This window comes from Lemur catta, chromosome 2 (genome assembly GCF_020740605.2).
Source record: "Lemur catta isolate mLemCat1 chromosome 2, mLemCat1.pri, whole genome shotgun sequence".
Lineage (NCBI taxonomy): Eukaryota > Metazoa > Chordata > Mammalia > Primates > Lemuridae > Lemur > Lemur catta.
In genome coordinates this window covers 145,837,463-145,862,970 of record NC_059129.1, presented here as the reverse complement: position 1 = coordinate 145,862,970, position 25,508 = coordinate 145,837,463, and the positions used below count along the sequence as shown (strand labels likewise).

General features: G+C 42.1%; 1 protein-coding gene across 1 annotated transcript in view; it reads right to left on the bottom strand.

Annotated features, from left to right (window-relative positions):
- AFDN (afadin, adherens junction formation factor) overlaps nucleotides 1-15,772 on the bottom strand; it is a 145,031-nt gene extending 129,259 nt beyond the window's left edge. Inside the window, 1 exon segment of the mRNA XM_045544730.1 lies at nucleotides 15,667-15,772. Coding sequence (XP_045400686.1) covers nucleotides 15,667-15,771 — 105 coding nt within the window. The 5' untranslated portion in view covers nucleotide 15,772.
- Nucleotides 15,773-25,508: the final 9,736 nt, after the last annotated feature.

Here is a 25,508-nt window from a genome sequence, read left to right as displayed (position 1 = left end):
ATCATAAAACTAGGTACGCTGACATGTGAGGTTCTTAGAAATCAAATATTCATTGAGAGTTCTGATTCATAAGAGTATACTTAACTTTCTACCTAGAAGCTTCCTCCAAGACTAATCACCAAACTTTACTGTTTCTTACAAGAAACAACAGACGCTCATCGTCAGGAAAGTGAGTCTGTAGACTTAAGAATGTCCCTCAGGCTGACCCTAAAACCTGCCACTATGTCTGAAATTCCCCCTTCTCATTTGGGAATGGTGAATATTTGGTCAATAGATGTTAAGGAACTATTGATAAGTAATAATCAAGGAATTATCTCGAGAAGATTCTGTTAAAATTCAAATGTTTCCTGGGGAAAAACTATTAGCTAATATGTAAATAAAACCTTATGAAATTAAGTGAGGCCTAGCATTAAGGAGAAGCAGCTCTCCAAAAGGCATAAAATGAATAAGTCTGTTTGTTGTTTAACTTTATGCGCAGTCCAGGAAAGGGCTGGGGCAACATCCAGAGCAAAGCCAAGAGGGACAGCACTGACAGGATGCACAGTGAAGGGGAAGGGACTAAAGGACACGGTACAGGCAGACTGCAAAACTAGGGTCTGAATCTTGGGGAGGTCTTGCCTTTCTTTGTTTCCTAAAGTCATGCTAAAGCCATCAGAAATCCATCAAGCTTTCCTCATACTCTTCACTCATACTCAAATTTCTGGTTGCTACCACAGCCTGTATTTAGTTAGAAAATAAAATATGGCATATACCACCCTGGCTACAAAACACAGAATCTACTACCTGAAAGATAAAATTATAATAGGGCTTTAAAAAGTCAAGATAAAAATCAGTACAGGCCAGGAGCAATGGCTCACACCTGTAATTCTAGCACTTTGGGAGGCTGAGGCAGGAGGATCACTTGAGGCCAGCAGTTTGAGACTAGCCTGGGCAACAGCAAGACCCAGTCTCTACAAAAAAAGTTAAAAATTAGCTGGGCATGGTGGCAGACACCTGTAGTCCCAGCTACTCAGGAGAATGAGGCAGAAGGATCGCCTGAGCCCAGGAGTTCGAGGTTGCAGTGACCTATGATCATGCCATTGTACTCTATCCTGGGGGACAGAGAAAGACCCTGTATCCAAAAAAAAAAAAAAAAGAATCAATACACTCATGTACATATGTATGAAATATACACGTATGTGCACGTAAGTACATGATATAAATAAAACAGATGTTTTATTACATCATGCCTGTGGTTCTTCCTGAAAAGTATGCTGTAAATTTTTTACTTACGAATTATTTTCCTATAAAACTTCCAAATACTGTTTTCATTGCAATAATCTTAGATTTTTGGATTTTATAAACATAGTGGTTAAGGAAATGTTCTAGAGTCTGACTATATGGGTTCAAAACCCTACAACAGGGCTTACTAGCTGCACACTCTTGAACAATTTATTTAATCTCCCTGTGCCTTCGATTCTTCACCCAAAAATGGGAAAAGCAAGAGTACCCACCTCAAAGGATTGCTACGAGAACCGAAAACATACACCAGGCATTTACCCTAATGTAAGGTCTACTGTATGCATTCACTAAACGTGAAATACTATATTTACCATCAGAATAACCTAGCTAGCTTTTAAAAACTGATTCCTAAAAAAAGCAACTTCTGAGCCCCGCCAAGGCTTTGCAAAACCTTTCAGGCTCCCACAACCTAGCCACAAACTGCCTTGCTCCTCCCGCCACCTCAGTGGTGGTAGAGATCAAGAAATCCCCTGGGAGCTAATGATCCCTCCTAAAGCTTGAGGCACGCAAGTACTCCACCTGGGGGACCACAGTCTACCATGGACACAAAAGAACATCTCAGCACCTGGCTCTATTACACAAACATCAACCAATGACAGGGAGAACAACAATATAGCCTATCATAGCGTTTTCCAACTCAAGCAAACAGGGTGTAGCTGATTCATACTCACAAGTACCACCCACCATCACCGAGAGTAAACTGAGGGACCTAACTTACCATACACTGTTAGGAAGAGGTGAAGACAGCAGGTCAGAAGTAACCCAAGAGATAAACCAAAACTGCTAAAACACCCCATAGGCAACTCAGGACCAGCACTCCTCCCCCAGCACGCTCAGGGATCAAAATTCAGGGACACGGCAACAGGCCTGTAAGCCACGCCTAGCACCCCTAGGTCTTGATCAAGAGGCCAGATGAGAAGGAATCAGCAAAAGAACTCTGGAAACACGAAAACTCAGAGCAAAAGGACACCTTCCCTCCCCCAAAACAATAATTCCTTACCAATGGACACCAACAAAAATGAAAAGACTGAAATGACAGATGAAGAATTCGAATATGTATTATAACGAAACACAATGAAATACAAGACAAAAGAAAAACCCAACAGAGACACACACACACGCACAATGCAGGAAATGAGTGAAAAATTTACTAAGCAAATCAAATTATTAAAAAAAAAAACTTACAGAAATGAAAAATTCATTCAAAAAAATATAAAACACAATGGAAACCCTTAATAGGCTATGTCAGGCAAAAGAAAGAATCCCAGAGCTTGAAGATAACACCTTTTGAGTTAAACAAGTCAGTCAAAGAGAAAGATCTGAGAAACAAGAGGAACGAACAAAACCTACAAGAAATACGGGATTACATAAAAATCACAGGCATCCCCAAGGGCAAATAAGAAAAGAACAAGGGCTGGAAGACCTATTTGAGGGAATAATTGAGGAAAATTTCTCTGCCCTTGCTAGAAATCTAGATATCCATATATAAGAAGCTCAAAGACCCCTGGGAGATTTATCACAAAGAGGCAATCACCACAATACACACTCATCAGACTGGTCAAAGTAGACACTAAAGAGGCACTCCTAAGAGCCATAAGGCAAAAGCAGCAGGTAACTTGCAAAGGAAAACCCATCAGAGTGACTACAGACTTCTCAACTGAGAGCTTACAAGCCAGAAGGAATTAGGGCCCCATTCTCAGTCATCTCAAACAGAATAATGGCCAGCCTAGAATTTTGTACCCTACAACACTAAGGTTCTTAAGTGAGGGAAAAATATAGACCTTCTCAGACAAGCAAACACTATGGGAATTTGTCAAGACTAGACCTGCCCTGCAGGAAGTACTAAGAACTGCATTATACATGGACCAACAGGACAGACATCCACTAATGCAAAATCACCCAAAAGCTAAAGGTCAGAGCCTGGATACCACAATGGCTCAAGAGATAAAACAAACCAATAAAGTTCTAGTCAACATGATGAATGGAAATCCACTCCACTTATCAATTATTTCAATAAATGTGAATGGCTTGAACTCCCCACCCAAGAGACACAGGCTGGCCAAATGGATAAAAAAATACAAGCCAAGTATCTGCTGTCCTCAGGAAACATATCTAACTCACAACGACTCACTCAGACTCAAGGTGAAGGGATGGAAAACAATATTCCATGCAAATGGAAACCAAAAGAAAGCTGGTGTAGCCATTTTCATATCAGATAATATAAACTTCAAATCAGCAAAAGTAAACAAAGATAAAGATGGTCATTATATGATGGTCAAGGAAGCAATTCAATAAGGCATAACAATACTGAATATTTATGCACCTTACACAGGTGTGTCCAAATTCACAAAACAAACCCTGCTTGATCTAAACAAAATGATAAACAGCAGCATCATATAGCTGGGGACTTCAACACTCCACTGACAGACCCTCCAAGCAGAAAATAAGCAAAGAAACGATGGACCCAAACAGAACTCTAGAACAAATGGGCCTAAGAAACATTTACAGAACATTCTACCCAAAACCACTGAATATATGGTCTTCTCAAAAGCTCATGGAACATTCTCTAAAACTGATCATATCCTAGGCCACAAAAACATATCTCAACAAACTTAAAAAACAAACTGTACCATGTATCTTCTCAGACCATAGTGGAATAAAACTAAAAATCAATTCCAACAGAAACACTCAACTTTACACAAAGTCATGGACATTAAACAATCTACTGCTGAATGGTTATTGAGTCAAGGAGGAAATTAAGATGGAAATCAAAAGATTCTTCAAACTAAATGACAAAGGGAACACAAGTTATCAAAATCTGTGGGATTCAGGAAAAGCAGTCATAAGAGGAAAATTCATAGCCATAAATGCCTACATCCAAAAGACAGAAAGATCACAAATCGACAACCTAATGAATCATTTCAAGGAATTGGAAACCCAGCAGAAGAAAATAAATCACTAAGGTCAGAGCAGAACTCAATGAAATCGATAACAAAAGAATTATGCAGAAAATTAATGAAACAAAAAGTTGGTTCTCTGAAAAGGTGAACAAAATTGATAGGCCTCTCACTAGATTAACCAGAAACAGAAAAGAAAGGACCCCCAATCAGAAATGAAAAGGAGATATTATAATTGATAACATGGAAATACAAAAAACATCTCTGAATACCATAAAAATCTCTATGCACATAAACTTAAAAATGTTTCATAAATGAATGAATTCTTGGAAACACACAAACTCCCCAGGCTTGATCAGGAAGAAACAGAATTCCTGAACAGACCATCATAAGGTAACAAAATTGAAGCAGCAATAAAAAATCTCCCAACAAGAAAAAAAAGTCCTGGACAACATGGTTTCACACCCAAATTTTACCAGACCCACAAAGAAGAACTGACACATATACTGCAGAAATTATGTCATTACGTAGAGAAGGAAGGAATCCTCCCCAACTCATTTTACAAAGCCAATATCGCCTTGATACCAAAGCCAGCAAAGGACCCAACAAAAAAAAACTATAGACCAATATCCCTTATGAATACAGATGCAGAAATTCTCAGTAAAATCCTAGCAAAGCGAATTCAGCAGCACATGGAAAAAAATAATCTACCACGATCTAGTGGGCTTCATCCCAGAGATGCTAGGATGGTTCAACATAAGCAAATCTATAAACGTGATTTACCAACATAAATAGAAGTAAAAACAAAGATCATATGATCCCCTAGATAGATGCAGAAAAAACTTTTGACAAAATTCAGCACCCTTTTATGATAAGAACTCTTAACAAAATAGGTATAGATGGAACATACCTCAATATTATAAAAGCCATATATGACAAACCCACAGCTAACATCATACTGAACTGGGAAAAACTGGAAAGCATTCCTGCTTAGAACTCAAACCAGACAAGTTTGCTCACTGTCACCACTTCTGTTCAACACAGTGCTAGAAGTCCTAGCCAGAGCTATGAGGCAAGAAAAGGAAATGAAGGGTATCCAAATGAAGAAAGAAGAAGTCAAACTATCACTCTTTGCTGACAATATGATCTTGTATCTAGAAAACCCCAAAGATTCTGGCAAGAGACTCCTGAAATTTATAAATAAATTCAGCAAAGTCCCAGGTTACAAGATCAATGCACACAAATCAGTAGCATTCCTATACATCAACAACAGTCAAGCTGAGAATCCAATCAAAGACTCAATACCTTCCACAATAGCAAGACAGAAAATAAAATACCTAAGAATATATTTAACCAAGAAAGGGAAACACCTCTACAGGGAGAACTATGAAATGCTGAGGAAGGAAATCGCAGAGGATGTAAACAAATGGAAAAACATATCAAGCTCATGGAATGGCAGAATCAACATTGTTAAAATGTCTATACTGCCCAAAGTGATTTACATATTCAATGCAATCCCCATTAAAATACCAATGTCATTTTTTGCAGATCTAAGAAAAGTAATTCTATGCTTCTTACAGAACCAAAAAAGACCCCAAATAGCCCAAGCAACATTATGCAAAAAGAACAAACTGGAGGCATCACTTTACCAGATCAAGCTATATACAAGCCTATAGTAGCCAAAACAGCATGGTACTGGCACAAGAATAGAGACCTAGACCAATGCAACAGAACTGAGAACACAGATATAACACCATCCTCACGTGGCCATCTGAGTTTTGACAAAGCAGACAAAAACAAACACTGGGGAAAAGAATCTCTATTCAATAAATGGTTCTAGAAAAACTGGATAGCCAAATGTAGAAGACTGCAACAGGATCCACACCTTTCACCACTCACAAAAATTAATTCACGATGAATAACAGACTTAAATCCAAGGCATGAAATGCTAAGAATTCTAGAAGAAGAGGCAGGAATACTCTCATACATACTGATCTAGGCAAAGAATTTATGAAGACCCCAAAGGCAATCACAGCAACAAAAAAATAAATAAATGGGACCTGATTATCTTAAAAGGCTTCTGCACAGCCAAGGAAACAATCATTAGAATAAATATACAACCTACAGAATGGAAGAAAATATTTGCATGCTATACATCCGATAAAGGGGTAATAACCACAATCTACAAAGAACTCAAACAAATCAGCACGATAATATCAAACAATGCCATTAAAAAGTGGGCAAAAGACATAAACAGAAATTTTTCAAAAGAAGATAGACTAATGGCCAATAAACATACAATAAAATGTGCAACATCTCCAATCATCAGGGAAATCAAGTAAAAACCACGATGAGATACCACCTAACTCCAGTGAGAATGGCTTTTACTCAAACAGTCCAAAAACAGCAGATGGTGGCGTGGATGCAGAAAGAAACAAACACTTATACACTGTTGGTGGGACTGCAAACTAGTTCCACCTCTGTGGAAAGTAGTATGGAGACAGCTCAAAGAATTACAAGTAGACCTGCCACTTGATCCGGCAATCCCACTACTGGGTATTTACACAAAGAAAAAAAAGACTTTTTATAAAAAACACACTTGCACTCGAATGTTTATAGCAGAACAATTCACAATTATAAAGATGTGGAAACAACCCAAGAGCCTATCAATACACGAGTGGATTCATAAAATGTGGTCCATGTACACCATGGAGTATTAGCCATAAAAAAAAAAAAAATGGCAAATACCTTTTGTAACAATCTGGACGGAATTGGATACTATCCTCCTAAGTGAAATATGGCAAGAATGGGCAAAGACCACATGTACTCACTATTAAATTGGAACTAAATGATCAACACTCACGTATACATATGGTAGTACAATTCAACGGAAATCAAGCAGGTGGTAATGGGGACGAGGGGATAGGTAAATTCACACCTAACAGGTACAACGCATGCTGTCTGGGTAATAGACACACTTATGATTTTGACTCAAACTGTACAAAAGTAATTCATGTAACCAAAATGTTTGTACCCCTGGATAATTCTGAAATTATTAAAAAAAAAAAAAATCTATGGCCCAAACTAAGTTGAAAAATTAAACATGATTGGCTAATTCCAAAAATAAAAAAAAAAAAAAACCTAGATTCCTGACAGACACAAAACTGGTTAAGAAACATGATTCAATACTAAAAATGTGAACAATTAATATCCAGATACAATTAAACACACACACATACTTTTTTCCCCCCAAAATAAGATTGAATTTAAAGGGAAAAAAAAAAAGCCTGGAAGGCAATGAAGAATTTCTTCAGTTGACAGAACACGGGGTAATTTTTTACCTTTATTTCTGCTCATCAATATTTTTCAATTGTTCTAAAATAAGCACATAACTTTTATAAAAGAAAAAACAAATGTTTTTAAATGAATAATCTTACTACAGTGAAGGCAATATACTCCCCTTCGTGTCTAACCACATCTTCAAGAATATACTTTAAAAATTAGCCATAAAATATCATAGTTTTTAATGCTTTTCTTAATTTACTAGTTTTAGTTTCACTGTCTTTGATATTCCCACAAATAACAATTTCATGAATGTAATAATAAAATAATTTTTTAAAAACTGAAATCAGCAAGTTTGGCATAAAAACCACATTAACTCTACCATGAACTCAATGAGGCCACCATCGCCAAACTTTAATTAAAAACACATTTTTAAATATTCAAAGTCTTAAACATTAAATTCAGTAAAAACACTGTCCATGGTACCCCTGGCAGACTCCTCCTCTTGAATAAGCAGAAGCTTAGCTGATCTACTAAGGAATCATTACAGATTTACATATTCAGCAATTAAAATTTTTTATCTGTATTATATTATCCCAATAAAACAATGTTTACTGATAAGCATGTTTCACCAAATGGTTAAAAGTAGTGTTCCATCAAAATAGCTTAGTAATGCTATCTATAGTAATAAATAAATTGATCACCCAAAAATTCAAAATGAATTTACACCCACCCATTTTAACAATATAATGTATTTGGCTCAAACCAAGGTGCCACTGAATAGAAATAAATTAATCTTAAGTGCTGCTAATCTTAAATATAAATTCAGTACTCTAACATTTTGTTTTTACCACATGTATTTTTTTAAATATATTCACTTATTAAGTATTAAAATTCCACATGTGCCTGATGGGTTTTAGAATATAAACACTATCTGTCTGTGCTTGTACGTCTGTCTGTCTCTCAGGAAAAAAGCTAAGGGAAAATACAGCTAAACACATTGGGAAGAAAAGAAATCCTTACACAGCCAGTGGCTGGCATAACTCAGAGTTTATACTTGGGACTGAAAGGCCAGACAAGTGCCAGGAGACCTAAGACATTAAACAAGAGAATAACTCCACGTTACATGGAAAACATCACACATTGTCGTCCTCTGAACTGGAGGAAGACCCATGGACAGAACTAGAAAAAGACCTGTGAGCAGGAAGAGTGGCTTAGGTCACATCCTGAGTGAACTGGAGCAATCAAACTTGATGGTCATCATTTTAGCTATGCTGTGGCCAGTATTCTTTTGAATAACAAAAATGTAAATGCTTGCACCTTACCAATGATAAACAAAGAGGGGTAAAAACTGGCAATCTCAAGTCTCTGTACCAAAAGCTGATAACAGTGGCACAAAATGATAAGATAGATTTTTTTATTGGTTCTCCTGTAAAAATCAGGAAATAGAAATAACAATAAATAGGTTACCATGGAAAGTACCACTGTGAGCAAATAAGGGTAAAAGGAAGGTATGTACTTGGAAGGCACAAAAGGTTTAAGTTTGCAAAGAACAGAATTTACTTGATTTTCCTTAAAGAACACACAGGCAATCAAGCAACAGAGAACTATGAGCTGGGATTCTAAATACAGCAGCCAACGGGACCACACTTAACCAATAAAACACCTCCAAACAACGGCAACAAATGAGCATTTTTTTCATGGATCATAATTTTGGGGGTCAACCTCTGTTCTATTTTGAAAATAAAAGAAACTTTCAAGTGGAGTTTTAGGAAGGGAGGCATGACTTCCTAATCCGGAAACACCCATCACACTGCAGACAGGCTCAACAGTGACAGGTCTTCTCTCAGTTGCTTCTACTCTACCAAAAAGGAAGACAGCTTTAAAAACACAAACAAAATGTCTGAATATTCTGTGAAAATGGTCTTGTCCTGTCTGCATAAGTCAATTGGGCACTAGCAAACTTCAGAAGTTTGAAACTGCAGAAACTGAAAACAGTGTAAGCAGCCCCGCTCCTGTTTGTACCAAGAGTTAATGGAGACAGTCCCAGTTTATGTTCACTGTCCTCGTATAATTACTAATAGTGCCACTTTCACTCACGAAGTGTTCCATATGGTCACCCTAACTATAATTTGTGATAATATTTCCAAGGTAAAGCATGTTGTATATATTTGGCCTAAAAACAACAATGTAGACAAGTACAACAAAAATTCACATTTCTTTTCTGGAAGCCACACAATTTTCTTTAACATTAAATTTCTTGTAAGTAAAAGTACAGAAATTTTGGCTATTTTCCAGCCACAGTAAACTATTCCATTTCAGTTCCTCTAAATAATTTAATTCATGACACATATTTGTAAACTTGCAAGTATGAAACTTCAAATTATCCTTAATGTTTAGAAATAACTTATATTGGGAAAGTACTCTCCTGCTTTATATATGAACCACCTCTCCATGTGCTTATTTGCACTTTATTAAGTCCATTCACTTTCTAAATTAAATTATAATATTGTTTTGGTGAATCACAGATGTCAAAATGATTAGTGAATTTTATGTTTTTATTGCTGCTAGAATAAAACTTCAATCAGGCAACTTGAGACAGGCAAACAAACATCTCCCCCACCACCTCTCAGACTGCTTTAGCCCAGGTATTTGTGACCAGAAATGTAAGCAAAATCTTTGGAGCATGAATAAAGATGGTCCAACTTTAACAACGTACACACCTGATGTCAACTCATACATGTGGAGACACTAACTGGAAGCCCACCAGTGGACTTTCAGGCTCTGTCAGCACATCAGTGTTAGCCAACCCTGCCAGAAGTGGTTAAAGGGTCTGTGGGATTTGGACACTGCTTAGTATCTAACTTACAAGTGTAAATGTAGGTCCAATAAATACATTTCATCTCTATCCTAAGCAACTTCAAGGTGAATGAGTATATCCTACATAAAATCAGCCAAGGAATTAATAGAAATAGCAAACTTTCAAAGAAAAATCAAGATACTACCTACCTGAAAATAATTTTCAGTTGAGGAGTCAGTTTAGCTCCATGTGCAGTGTGTGTTACTGGTATATCTACTTTATTTATAATAAAGAAAAACAAGTTTATATCAAAATAATTGCTATACTATTCACTAGCATTTTCTGACATTACACCAAAATTCAAGTCTGGTCAAATTGTTTATAAACAAATTAACCTATGCTACCAGAATAATAACCAACACCTGATAATAATGCTTCATACACTATAATTGCTCAATTAAATCCTTAATGACATAACCATAAACTTTTCTAAGACTTCCCACCAATTTGGTACCATATCCTGATATTCTGTGACCCCTATTTTTTCAAAAATATGAAAGACCACTTTTGCTATTCTACTACTATTATTATAATTCAACCACAATCAAAATTTGATAGTTCTATAAAAGTTTATAGTTAAAACATTCACATTACATTAGGTCTACAAATTGCATAAAATAAAATTATCTTTCATTGGCAGATGGATACCAAATTGAAACTAGTCTAAATGCAGTTTCAACTTAAGATAACTAAACAATGTTCGACAAGAGCTATACCTCAGACTCACAAGAACACACCCACACAAACATAAAACTTAACCAATTATTACAGGAAATCAGCTGGGCATGGTGGCTCATGTCTGTAATCCTAGCACTCTGGGAGGCCGAGACAGGAGGATCACTTAAGCCCAGGAGTTTGAGGTTGCTGTGAGCTAGCCTGACACCATGGCACTCTACTCAGGGCAACAGTGAGACTCTGTCTCAAAAAAAAAAAAAAAAAAAAATTATTACAGGAAATAAAATAAGCATTTAAAAATGGTTATAACCACCACTGAGGATCAACTTATGAGGGAAAAAAAAGGAAAAGAAATGCATATAAATACTAAAAACACATCATTGGCAATCGCCTATCTCATTATGCATTAGTCAACAGAAAGAAAGCTTTAGCACCAATGTTTAAAATACAACTTGTTTTCAATACAATTTCAAATACAGTATGATAAAGCATAGTTACAAACTAAATATTAGTCGGAAATACAGATTTAGCTATAAGTTATGCAACTATCATTACTTCACCTGAAGACTTCCTACTCCACCTCTGCTGACAAACTAGAAGTTATTTTTCACACACATCTCTAGGTAACATGAATCACCACATTACTTCTCAAGATTAATCAGAGTATTAAGATATAACATATTCACCTATAATAAAGCATGTGTAGATGTCCACACAAATTCTGAGTTACTGTTTCCATCAGGGCAAAAGAAGGCAATGAACTCAATAAATAATAAACAAATGACTTTAAGAAATATCTTGTAAAGCTAAATGGTCAATTACCTAGCATAGTTTTTGCATTTAAGTGTAACCTTCATGCAAAACTAAGATATAAAAACAAATCTTCATTAGCCTACCAGGTAATTTTCACTAAATTTTTTAAAAGCATATATCCCATGTTTTGTCAGGAATAAAGATACACACAAAGAAGGTCATATATTCAATATTCTTTTCACAAAATATTTATTGAACACCTACCATGCATCAGGCAGAGTAATTCTTCACAAACTCTAAATCTTTGCCTTTGTGTAGTGAAGGAGGGAAAGGGACAAACCAATGGCTATAAAGACAGGTCAGGGTAAGTTAAAACCAACAGGGACTCCCTTGGATAACCAGAGAAGCCCTCTTCTCAGTAGGAGAAGAAGGAAAGATTAGCAGCAAGCACTCTGCCATCGTAAGTAATTACAAATCCCTAAAAGAAATCAAGCCTTAACGTTAAAAATAAGGAAAGGACTAGAATGCTTTGAGGTGCTTTTATGAGCTATAGCTTTCCATACTAATCAAGATTATTAATTCAGCTTAACATTTTACAAATTCCAAAAGATTCTATGACCTAAGTGAGGAAGAGGTTAAAAAATATTCAATGATAACTTATTTTTTGAAAGCCCTCCTCTTACACACAAATCTTAGCATGAAGGAAAATGCAAATTTAACCAGGTTGATTTCAAAACATATTCCAATTTTCTTAAAAAAATGAATGCAATTCAAAGAGCTAAGTTTATCATCTTCCTAAACCACAGAATTATCAGTGGTTATCAAAGCTGCCTGAAACCACCAATCACAGATGATTAATGGAGTTGTAAAATTTCATAATAGATACTGATCACCACACCAAAAAAAAGCAAACAAAAAGGTAAAAAAAACCACAACTAAACTCTTGTACATATACTAAAAAGATCACCCAAATAAATAAATAGAAGGCTTAAATATTATTTCTACAAATCAACTTCTGTAGTAAATTTGTTCAACATTTATTGAAGATCTAATCAGGGCCAATATAACATTATATTCTTGCAGAAAACTAAGAAACCTGATTTGTGATGGCCAAATAGAGTAAAAATAATCATTTGATGGTAAAAAATTTTCAGACATAAGCTTAAAGCTAATTGAAACTGTTGGCCTTGAAATATTGGTTTACAGAATTATTAACATAAGTTTACCTACATCATAATGAAAGATATAGTATGTTAAATGTAAAGATTAACTTCTAAGACCAAGATAAATTTCGTAGCATACAAAGGTTCTCCAGAAAACAAAATGGAAAGTATGAGGTAACCACTGGATGACAAAAAAGCTAAGGAAAATAACATATAAGCATTTTATATAGAAAACCAACTCATTTCATTATGGAAGACTTTCTAATACAATCCTGACGAATCATTTTTAAAAACAGAAATGTTCAGACACAAGTGAGAGTAAAAACTAGTAAATGACATAATCATTTTTTTCAAGTTCTTCAGTTCTTGCTTTGATTCAATACTTGTACACAACAAATTTTCACCTGCAGAATAACTGAAAAAAATAGCTTTCCAAATGATAGGCCAATTTTACTTTGATAACTATTTATATATCTAAGAAAATAGAGAAAAAATTTCAATTGAGTGCTTAAAATAGAATTAAATGGACTAACTATAATCTGCACCTAATTTGGGACTTTTAAAAAACGCCAAGTCAATTTAAAAGCACAAAGCGTAAACTGAATTCTCTATTAGTAAAATCAAAAGATTCCTTTTCTCAACCAAACTTGAGATATCTCTCAAAAAGCAATTAAAAATAGATCCATTCAAACAAAATAACTGTGTGCCAAGATAATACTTTACATCCAAATTTTATCTTGTGATGAAAAGAAAAATGAGTTCATTCTGAAAGACAATATAACCCTAAAACTAAATTATTGCATGTCACCTTTCTAAAGATGTACTAAAAATCTATGAATGAACACTTAATCACATTGCATTAATTTGCTTGCTAGAACCCAACTCCTAAAATCGTTACAGAAGATGAATTCTGAATCAGGAGTAACTTAACATAGTCTCAGTGTGGAGACTGGCAACCTGGACCCAGTGATTTACATTAGCGTAAGACAAATGGCTCTACCCACGTCAAGTGTGGTCAGGGGCCAGATGAAGACAGAAGAAGCAGAACCTTCCCACCACAGGCAAAATCATGAAGTCCAAAAAGGAAAAGTCAAATTTACTCAAAAATATAAACTGGGATTGAATGCTAAGAAAAGGGAGTAAATTGTCAATAAGAAATGTTCAAATTTGCCAAACATGTTTTGGCGCCTAAGAGCGCATATCTTAGCAAGTATCATTAAATTCGAATCACCTATTACAACCAACCAGGATGCTATTAAGATGATTTTCCGAACAGGCACGAATCCTGTGTCAGCAACCGAGCCTTGTGAATGGAGCAGGGCTCTTGAACACAGGGTCACAAAGCGACGCGCAGGGTCCTCCCTGACTTCTCACCCCTGCTCGGTCCTCCCACGTGATGTCTCCCGGGCTGCGGCTAGTAAAGCCGTGAGGACGCGGGCAGCTTTGTCACCAACAGCTACCATTGTCCTAGGCCGGAGCAGGCGCGACTTCCTCCCTCCCTGGCGGCGGGCACAGGACCGCGCCCGCGACCTGCTCGCCGGCCCGGTGGGGGCGGGGCGGGCGTCTCCGAGCTCCCGGGCGGTCGTGGAGACGGGGGGACACGGGGACACGTCCCCTCGAGCTGAGTCCTGGCCTGTGCCGTCAGCAAGCCGCACGACCCTAACTACTCCGACACTACCTTCACCCTCGCAGTCGGCGACCTCCAACTTTCAAACCTGCTGGGGCAAACACCAGCGGTCACATGCTCCCAGGGAGTGACAAAGATCTATCTGACCAACAGTTAGGAGACACCATTAGAAAAGCAAACAGGCTGCAGCTAGAACAGAAATTTCCAATCGCGCCTCCCCAGCCCGGGACTTGGGCGGGAGCCGCCCGGCCCGACCTCGCAGACCCGGTCCCGGCCCGGCTGCCCCCCGCTCCTCGCCCAGGGCTGGCGCCCGCGCCGCAAGGAGGAACTGGGGGGACCAGGTGGGGCGGCCAGGTGGGGAGGCGGGGGTGGGGGCGGCCAACTGGGGGGAACCGGGGAAGGGCGGCCAGATGACGGGGGTCGGGGGTGCGGGGCGGCCAGGTGGGGAGACGGGGGTGGGGGCGGCCAGGTAGGGGGACCAGGGAAGGACAGACATGTGGGGGGACCCGGGGAATGGGGGGCGGCCAGGTCGGGGGACCAGGGAAGGAAGGACAGGTGGCAGGGTCGGGGGTGCGGGGCGGCCAGGTGGGGGACCGAGAGGGGGCGGCCAGGTGGGGAGACAGGGGGTGGGGGGGGCCAGGTGGCGGGCCCAGGGAAGGACGGACAGGTGGGGAGCCCACGGACAGGTGAGGAGACCCGAGGCTGGGGGGCGGCCAGGTGGGGGGACCCGGGGCTGGGGGACGGGCAAGTGGGGGGACCAGGGAAGGACGGACAGGTGGAGAGACCGGGGCTGGGGGGCGGACAGGATGGGGGACCCGGCGGGGGGCGGCCCGGGGCCGAGAACAGGTGACGACCACGCTCGCCCCGCTCTGGCCGCGACGCAGGCCCTCGCTCGGCCGCCGCGACCCCGGACCCAGCCCTGCCGGGGGGTGCGGGCGGCGCGCGGGCGCGGAGGGCTGGGAGGGAGGGCTCGGGGCGCCGGGGTGGGTGCGGGGCGGGGGGCGCGGGGACGGGCGGGGGAGGGGCGGGCGGGTCCCGGCCGGTCCGAGGCTCCGGGCCGAGTCGAGCGGCGGGGGAGGGGCGGCCGGAGGCGGTCCCGGGGCCCCCCGCCCGCCGCGCGGCGCCCACCTCGGTCGGCTGGCTGATCTCGAACAGGTCCAGCCGGTTGGCGTTCCAGTGGTGGATGATGTCGGCCAGCTTCCGCCGCTCCTCGTCGCGGCCGCCCGCCGACATGGTCCCGGCCGCGCCTCCTCAGCCGCCGCGCCGCGCCGGGCCGGGCGAGGAGACAGGTCCGCGGGGCCCGCGCCCCCCGCCGCCGCTGCGGCCGCTCCGCCGCCCCCTGCGCCGCCGCCTCGGCCCCGCCGGGCTCCGCCGCCGCCCGCGCCTCAGCGCCGCCGCCTCAACCGCGCCGGTGTGCGCCGCGCCCGCGCCGCCCCGCCCGCCGCCGTGCGCGCCCGCCGTGCGCGCCGCCGCCTCCCGCGCACGCGCGCCGCCGCCGCACCTCCGCGCCGCTCCGCTAGGTGCTACAGCGCGCGCCGCCGGAGGCGGGGGCCGCGGCACGGGGTCGGGACGGGCGGCGCCGGGCCGGGTCCCAACGGGCAGTAGTGGGTTGGGACGGACGGAACTGGGTCCGGACGGGCGGCGCTGGGTCCCGACGGGCCGTAGTGGGTTCGGACAGGCGGGCGCGGGCGCGAGTCCACTCCTGCGCGGGGACCCGCCGCCTCCGCGCTGTCGCTCGGTTCTGTGCGCGCCGGTTCCGAGAGTCGCTTTCTCTTGGGTCGCACCAGCTCCTTCAGAGGACAGATCTCGACGCCGTGCGCGTCTCGGAACCGCGGCTCTGAAGCCGGTGCCGGCGGCCCCGCCCCGCGCTCTGCCTGGCGCGTGTCCCAAAGCGCGTCCGCGGACGCCCCTGACCGGACGGGCCGCAGGTGCGGGCAGGGGGCGGGGAGGGCTGGGCCTCCCGCGCGCCCCGATCCGCGTGGGCGCGGCCCTGAGCCCCGCGTCCCGGCCACGCGGACCCGACGCTAATGTCAGCGGCGAGGTGTGTGAATTTGGGGGACGTTTGCTTCATGAGGGGTCTTGTCTTTAACTGCCCTTCCCCCCAGAAAATACGTTTTGTCTGCAGAGCACAGCCCGGCACACCCCCTGGTGCAGCGCCCGTCGGGGAGGCCGGCTGGTGGGTGACCGGGGACGCGCTGCGACGGGGCGTCCGTCGTCGACGTGCCGAGCCCGTCCCGAGCGCGGTGAACCGCGTTTGACGACGCCTCTTCGTCGTCGTCGTCACTTTCTCCCCGGCGCGGAGGTGACTCTCTCGGCCACAGGGTCTCCTCCTTTGCGGGAGACAAGAGGGTCCTGTCGTCCCTGCCTTGCTGCCGCCCAGGCCAGCGCCGCCACGAAGGACGCGTCTCGCACGGGCCTGCGGGCTGGGCAGCGCCACGCGGAGCGAATCCTGCGTAGACCCCGTCTGCGTTCGCAAAATCAAAGCGTGGTGACTTGCAGAAAAGCGCCCGTGCATCACGGCACCTCCGCGCGGGAGCAGCCTGTCCTTTCGCGCCGCAAACCCCTGCCTGGCACGCTCGGGTCTGGTGGCCGCGTCCAGGGCCGGGCCGCGGGCTCCTCCCCGGCTCCACGCGTGGAGTCGTGGCCCGCGCGTTAACCAAACCCTCACCACGAAGCCGTGTTCCTGGTGATGCTGCTCCGGAGAGTGGCTTGGGTGTTAAGGAACTAGTGTGCAAAGCTGGCCGTGAGATTGCTGATGTCCAAAGCAAGCGTGTGTAATACTGGAAAAGAGAAAATTCAGTATTGCTAGAAAACAAGCGTCAGCTCTCTGCAGTGTTATTTTCGTAATAAAAGTGTGTATAGCATAGGTGACTCCCGTAGGATGCAGGGCACGTGGGAGGCTCTCAATCAATGTTATTGTCCTGACTCTCATTAAAAATCCCCATTTGTATTCGGCATGAGTGGTATGTCCACATCCAAACTACAGTTCATAGTAGGTTCCAACCAACAGTGGTTTACTGACAAAGATTTAAGAGCAATCAGAAATTCATAGCATACCTCTGATTCTTAAATCATGAAGACTGTCAGATTCAGTATATATTTAGGCCATGAAAATTTCCAGGCTGACAAATTCTTCCACTAATTGTCATTGTTCGAGACCCCAAGATAATATTCTGAGCTATATGTTAGTTCTCATACTACATATAACAATGAAAAGTAGACATGCCATCCATCTTCTATTTTCAGTGCACTGCTGAGTTCTGATACCTTTAAGAATTGTATTTAAATAACATTCAAGAAATGCTGTATAAAAATAAAATCATGTGAGATTTATTATTAATCCCATTCTACAGATAGAGAAACTGAAATGTATGGTAAAAGACTGAAACTAAACAAAGCTGTGCTGGGAGAGGTTCAAAAAGACCTTTTTAATCTACAAGTCAGTTTTTTAAAATGCAAGTTCCACTTTATACTTAACTTTTAGTTTTCCCTTTTAAAAGTATTATATTCTTTTTAGTTACACTACCCAAAAAGTGAAAGCTCCTATTTACATCAGCACTGTTAGACAAATATTTCTAAATGTCTTCTATCTAAGACTAAAATCTACTTAAAACCTTAAAGTATCATGCAATGGGAATAAATATATGTGAACAAATAAGTAATGATATTTTTTAAGTTTCTGGTAAAATTTTGCACACGTTTTTAAAAATTGTTTTTAAATATTATGAACACCAGGATCTGAGACCAACCAAAGGTAATAAACCTTTTCTGCCCCAATTTTCACAGGCTCTAGAAAACAAGAAGTATGAGGAACAAGATTAATATATCTAAAAAAAACAAATGGTGTAAATATAGCAACTGTGTTTAACTATATCAACTATATTGAATAACTTATAGGTCCATATTTTGTTAATCAACTTTTGAAGCACTCAATGTTGTAATTGTATAAGTCATTTTACAAGTCCTTTTAGTAGATAATATCAATTTAGAGGAGGATCTTTAAACAAGAAGTGTAAGGATTTAATAAGGGTTCAATAGCAGACTCTAGGGTAAATTCTCCCACAGTAGCTCGTGCATGTGAAAGTTAATCTAGTTAATCTAGAAAGTTAAATAACCAAACTCTCCTTTGCCTAACCCATGGCTAAAAAGCTCATGGTTGTTAATTTAGTTTTTTGTACAAACCAATACAAAAGAGAAAGTCCAGAGGATTAAGTTTCCATAAGTAGGGTATGGGCTACTTTATGTGAAAATGGAGAAACGTATCTTTCAGTTCTACTTTCTTCATTACATTCCCACCTTCCTGATAATTACTCAAATTTTAGGTTACCTAATATAATTTCCAGGAAGTGAATTTTTACAGGGAAAATAGTGATATAAACAGGCCTTAAAATAGGAATGTAATCTTACTTATTTTTTTAAAAATGTACCGACCCAGAAAGACATCTATGGTTAAATGTATTCTCTGACCTTTGATAACCTGTGGTGGTGCTGAGGGAATGAAAAAGGTAAGTCTTAAATACAAAGCAGCATATTTGCACTGAAGGCAAAGAAAGGAAGCCCTTTTTCTTGTGGAAGTTATTAGAAGTGGAATTACACCTTGTAAACATGGGCTAGTTACCTTTAAATATGTTGGAGAATTGCTCCATATTAACTTATTTTTATTCAGCATACGTTAAGGCTAAGTAGAAACATCATCATATATATGCTGAGAATCATTAGAGAACATCAGGACTAAAGTAAAACCGTGAGGTGGGTCTTCCCTTCCCACCTCCTCGTCCTTCCTCCCAGGCATCGTCCCTCCTGTGTCCTCCGAGACACCCCTGCGTGTGGCTCTGGAGATATTCTCACCTCACAAACTGGATCTCGTGCCCCGTTTCTTCGGGTTCCATGTCCCGCTTAGAGCACTCATCGGCTGAGCTGTACTGTTTCTTCTCTTGAAGTCATCTCCCCAAATTTCCATAATCCCTCATAAGTGGCACTTTGATTTTAGTTCCTACCTTGAATTTAGTTTTGACTTAAAATTCTGAATGTGCCTCTTTTCCTCACTAGGTCTGGGCTACGTGATGTTGGGGACCCACCTGAATGACGTCTGATTCTGTCTCCCACTTCCAGCACCGAGCACAGTGCTTCGTACATGGCGGGTATTGGAGAGATTCCCCCTGGCCAGACTGCAGGTGGCTGTGCCGCACACTCCCAGCCGTCTGGGTTGCAGACTCCACTCCAGGGAGTGGTCTTTACAAGGGCAGAGAGTCCATCTCTGGGAGGCCTTGGGAGTTTTCCATCCAGCTTTTCGCCTTTTCTCTTGAGACTAAAAGGTATAGCCCCTAACAACGGGCCTAGAAGAAGGAAGAGGGGTGCTTCCCTCATTCCTAGCACAGAGATCTTGATTTGCTAAGCAACTTGATTGTGACTGTACCATCTAGCTGTCCTCGATAGAACAAAAGCAGCAGGAGTTTAGGAGACATTATGAGAACCAGATGCTAAGCCAGCCAGGGACCACATCTGACACTTCCAAGCATGACAGCAGGACTTGTTCCTGGGCAAGGGCCTGAGGTCAGGGCCCTCATTAGCCAGAGGGAGGTGTGAGCAAAGATCCTGAGAAAGACCAGAAGAGAATCTCCCACTTAAGACGAGCTGCCAAACGAAAAATTCCAATGCATGTGAATAAATCCAATGTAAAACGACCATCACAATCAGAATCTAAAGGTGAATTCACTCCAGACAAAATGAAAACAGAACATTCTGAAAAGAGTTTTAAAATAAATGTGTTTAGGAACCTTAAAGAAATATTTGAAGGAATAACATACATTAAAAGGGATAAATTATAAAATAAAAACTGACAGAAATAAAACAAGAATATGTAAAAAGAAGAACCAGCTAGAAATCCTAGAAATGACAAAATATAGTGATTGGTATTTAAAAAAAAAAAAAAGAATAGAAATGGGGGTGGAAAGCAGAATGGAAAGAAAAAAGATTTTTAAAAAATAAGAGACCTTAAGGGACAAGGGGGATAGGCTGAGAGTTCCAGAGAAATAGAGGGAAAAGCGGAGAAGTCCAATTCAACACATAATAGCCGAGAATGTTCCAGAATGTGAGAAACACGTGAGTCTTCAGATTAAAAGTGCTTTCAAATGTCAAGCCGGATGAGTGGAAGTAAGTACATAACTGAATAGATCGTAGTGCCACTACAGGGTAAAGGTCAAAAAGGAAATGTTAAAGGTTACCTGAGAAAGGAAATGGGAAAGTACCTGCAAAAGAAAGTCCCTGTAAGGAGGGAAAGAGAACAAGCTGGAGAGGGGACCCGAAAACACGTCTCCGTCTGGGGTTTGGTTGGGGAAACGGTGGAAGAGGAAAGTGCAGGCCAGGGACTCACACTTGACCGTGCTCCAGATGCCCCGTCATGGTGGAACCATTTCCGCACCTTAGCGCCACGGCAGACGGGGCAGATGGGTGAGCGATCCCAGGCCGTCCAGCTGTCAGGTCAGCAAGTGCAAATGCCACAGGTTGCAGGGAACCTGTGTCGTGTAGTCAGGAGCTCGGATTAGGTCAGTGATCACAGCTCGCTGCGCGTCTGTTGGTAACTTTGTAGAGACGTGCAGTGATGCCCCTGGGAGAGAAGGCCCCATTAGACCCTCCCCTCCACACGCACTTCAACTGTTGTCCCAGCCTGTCCCATTTGTCCTCTTCCCTGTTCCCTAGCACCTGGATTATTTTAAAACAAAAATCACACTTTACATAATTTCATTAGTAGGTGTCGCAGATCTATCTTTAGATGATAAAGACTCACAAATATATATATTTTCCTAATATAATTCCTTTAAAATGAACAATTCCTTAAAATCATCAAATATCAAGTGAGTGTTCAAATTTCAGAAGACTTTTCAAGTGTACATGTCCCTTCAACAAAATCCCAGCCACAACGAATCGGCATCTCAGGGTGAGTCCAACGATCTGTGTATTTCATTCTCCCCAAGTGATTCTGATATTCAGTGGGGTTTGAGAATCACTTGCTTGTATGACCTTTTAGGTCCCGTTTGACCTTGGGACTTTTCCGATATCACAGGCCTCTCTCCTGGGTGAAACTGTTTCCATGGTATTGTTACCTCGCACAGAGATCAACTCCACTGTTCAATGAGCAAGTAGCTGGGTTAAGAGTCACAGTTCCTGGGATTGAGTTCCTGGGTTAAGAGTCACAGTTCCATCTCTTATACCAGTTGTAGGACAATGAAGGGGTCTGTATAGCTCTTTCAGACTCAGTCTTCTCGGCTGGGCACCAGTGGCTCACACCTGTAATCCTGGCACTTTGGGAGGCCAAGGCAGGAGGATTGCTTTGAGCTCAGGAGTTTGAGACCAGCCTGAGATGCTGTCTCTACTAAAATTAGAAATTAGCCTGGCCAATGAACCTGCGCCTGTAGTCCCAGCTATGTGGGAGGCTGAGGCAGGAGGATCCCTTGAGCCCAGGAGTTTCAGGCTGCAGTGAGCTAGGCTGACGCCACCGCTCTCTACCCGGGGCTCAGTCTTCTCATGTGAAAAATAAACAAAATGGTGGCAAAAGACCTAAACTGCCTACCCCAGGGAGCTGTTACAAAGATAAAATTAAGTTAAGGCATATGAATGTACACTGCAGGTGTCCACTGATACAGAAATGTTTTTGTTCTATATTTGAACATCAGCACTGCGGGGGTTAAAAGCGTACGTGAGAAAAGGGGAGTCCAGAAAAGTTTTTTAATAGACTCGAATGTGAGGGAAACAATCAGAAACACTTATGCTTATGTTTGGGGGGGGGGAACCATTGAATTCTAAAGTTTTATTCGTATTTTTAATTATTGAAGGGCACTACATTAGAACTTCTATTTATTCAGAATACTGCAGTAAACCTCGAAAGCCTTCGGAGGATTTTAACCCAGAGAACATTGTAATAAATATCTTGCTGTAGCTTTTTTTGGTGCGGGAGTGTGTGGGGTGTGTGTATTACTATAATTGTTTTCATGGAAGTAAATTGTCTACAATGAATTTGGTGCCATATCTATTGTAAATTTTAAAACTATATGTTCTGTATGTAGGAGAAAGCTGTCTCCACTAAAAATCGAAATTATCCTGGCCAATGCACCTGCACCTGTAGTCCCAGCTACAGGATCTCCCTTCCCAGGGGGTTTCAGTCCTCGGGACTCAGGAGGGCTGCAGCCAGCCCCGGCCAGCCCCACTGTCCCGGGCCGAGCCCAGGGCTCCTGCCTGTGGCCAGGCTCTGCTCTGAGGGCTGTGTCAGGACGTGCCTCTTTGCTTGGTGCTTTTCCTACCTCACCCTTCTTCTTCCATCTACTGGTCCCCCGATCCTGGCAACTTTTTCTAATACAATTTCCTCTTCTTCGTGTCACTGCATTCTGTCCCCATCACAAACCATTCCTGGCTTCCCAAACACTACCCTGATTATTCCTCTCTGTGCTCTCCCTGAAAAAAACCCACATTCAAAACCAGCTCAGCCCAGTTAACTTTTTAGCCTACTTTCCTGTCGTTCCATATGTGAATCCCAAACTGCAGATTGCTCATCCCACCGTCTTGCAAACGCGGCCTCTTCTCGCCTACCTCCGCCGTGTGGCTCAGTCGCTGCCCCTACCTGGAATACCTACCTGCCTTGTGCCCACCTGCTGAAATCCCAGCCACCACTGCTACACTGCCTGTTGTCTGCTGGCTTCATTTCCCTCCAGTAAGCACACAGAATGTCACCTTCCACCCTGTGGAGCTAAGCATGGCCGCGTGACTCGTTTTGGTCCAAGTGTGTCACTTCTGGGTGGAAGTGTTTGGCAGCCAGGAAGTGACTGTGCATCCCTGGCTTCCTTTGCCCCAGCGGCAACTACGGAAAAGCAAGCCCCGGAGTGGAAGTGCCGGAAGGGCCAGCAGCCGGTCTCACCAACACCCACAGGAGGGTCGCTGTCCTGCAGGGGGATTTGCATTTTGCAATTTGGAGGAAATAACTTTTATTGTGTTAAGCCACTGAAATTTGGAGGCTGCTTATTACCAAAAAATAACTTGGTTGATCTGGACTCAAATACCATGGGCTTAAGGCCCAGCTGAAGTATCTCTCTGCCACTGCAGAGCTTCCCAGCCCCCACAGCCGGGAGGGGGGCCCTCCTGCCACCCCCTGGGCATTCTGTCCCTTCCTGCTTGGCCGCCAAACCCCAGCAGGATGGGACCACCAGGGGTTTGGAGTGGCCCTGACCAGAGCTTGAATGTGGAACACCACAGGCCATTTAACCGCCAAGTGTCTTTCTGAAATCAAAGGTGGTTAAACACTACTCAAGCGCAGTATGGAGAAGGGGAAAGAGTGGGACCAGGAGCCCCTCCTAACTGAGGCTGAGCAGTCAGCGGAGAGAACTCAATCCCTTCGGGCCAGCCCAAAACTCAGGTTTTTTACTTAAATAATTGGCAGGATGCCTCAGAATTGTGAAAGAAAAATGAACTACAATGCTGCAATAACATATACGCAGTGCTCACTAAGTATCAAAACCTGCAGTATCGATACCTTTTTCTCTTCTTGGCATAAAAAACTCATGAAACTTAAAGTAATTTCAGAGAATAAGATTTTATTTTTATTTTTCTGTGATTACAAGACTGCACAGACAAATTTCTCTGCCAAGGTTTTCACCAAAGTATAATCTATTAAAGTTTAACAGGTACATATTTATTTTTAAGATAATTAGTAAGGAAAAAGCAATGTAAATAGTTTGGTTAAATGATTACATAGTGATGCTCTTGTCTTTTTAAAAATAAATTTTTAAATTGAATGTTCACAAGAAAAATCAACTTTAAAACAACCAATTACAAGAAAAGTTGGAGATCATAGAATGAAAAATTTAAGTTATTCAAATATGTCTCAAATTATCTTTGACCTGAATATCTATTTTGAAATGTATAACAATTTTGGGGTTCGAGGCTTTTTGTTTTTATGTTTAGCAGAGATTTACTTACGTATCAAGGGCAAAATGGATAAATACACATTCATTATAGATTAACTGACATTTTAGATGAGAAAAAACAAATTTATTGTTTAGATGCTAAATTCTTGAAAGCTGCAGTGTGGTCAGAAATACATTATTAACAACAGCATTAGGTACCTAGTTAGTTTCAATAATCTGTGGTTGTAATTCCCATGAGAATTTTAAGATATCATTGGCATTTTTTAAAACGTTAATCTGAGCAGCTAGTTGTGCGAGAATTTTATATGATTCTAGACTAGCATTTGGATTGGGACCCTAGAAATTAACCCTTTTTGCTCAGTAATAAGTTTTTTCTCAGAGAGTCATTTTTAATTTCCCATGCAGTTATTAAATAAAGAAGACAAGGCTACTCTCGGTGGCTCATGCCTGTAATTCTGGCACTCTGGGAGGCAGAGGCGGGAGGATCACTTGAGCTCTGGAGTTTGAGACCAGCCTCAGCAAGAGCAAGACCCAGTCTCTACTAAAAATAGAAAAATTAGCTAGGTGTGGTGGTGCACATGCCTGTAGTCCCAGCTACTTGGGACGGCTGAGGTAGGAGGATCCCTTGAGACCAGGAGTTTGAGGCTGCAGTGAGCTATGACGACACCACAGCACTCTACCCAGGGTGACAGAGCAAGACTCTGTCTCAATAAATGAATAAGACAAGATTACAGTTTGAATTTCAATGTCTAAATATAGTGAACTGGCAATAAAGTAAAAAATAAAAGTTTAGAAGGGGTTGTAGCCAACAGTATGTGTTACAATATATTCAAAATTGCATATGCCCAATTATGAGTAAGAGAATTGTTTTATCTAAAAACTATTTGTTTAAATATAGTAACTTCAGGAAGAGATGCTTGTTCAAAGACTGATGCAAAAATATTAGTTTCTTAGTTTAATAATTTGGTTTCTCTATTGAGTAACCCTTATCCAAAACACTCGAGATCAGAAGTGTTTCAAACTTCGGACTTTAGAACATTCACATCATGTACTTAA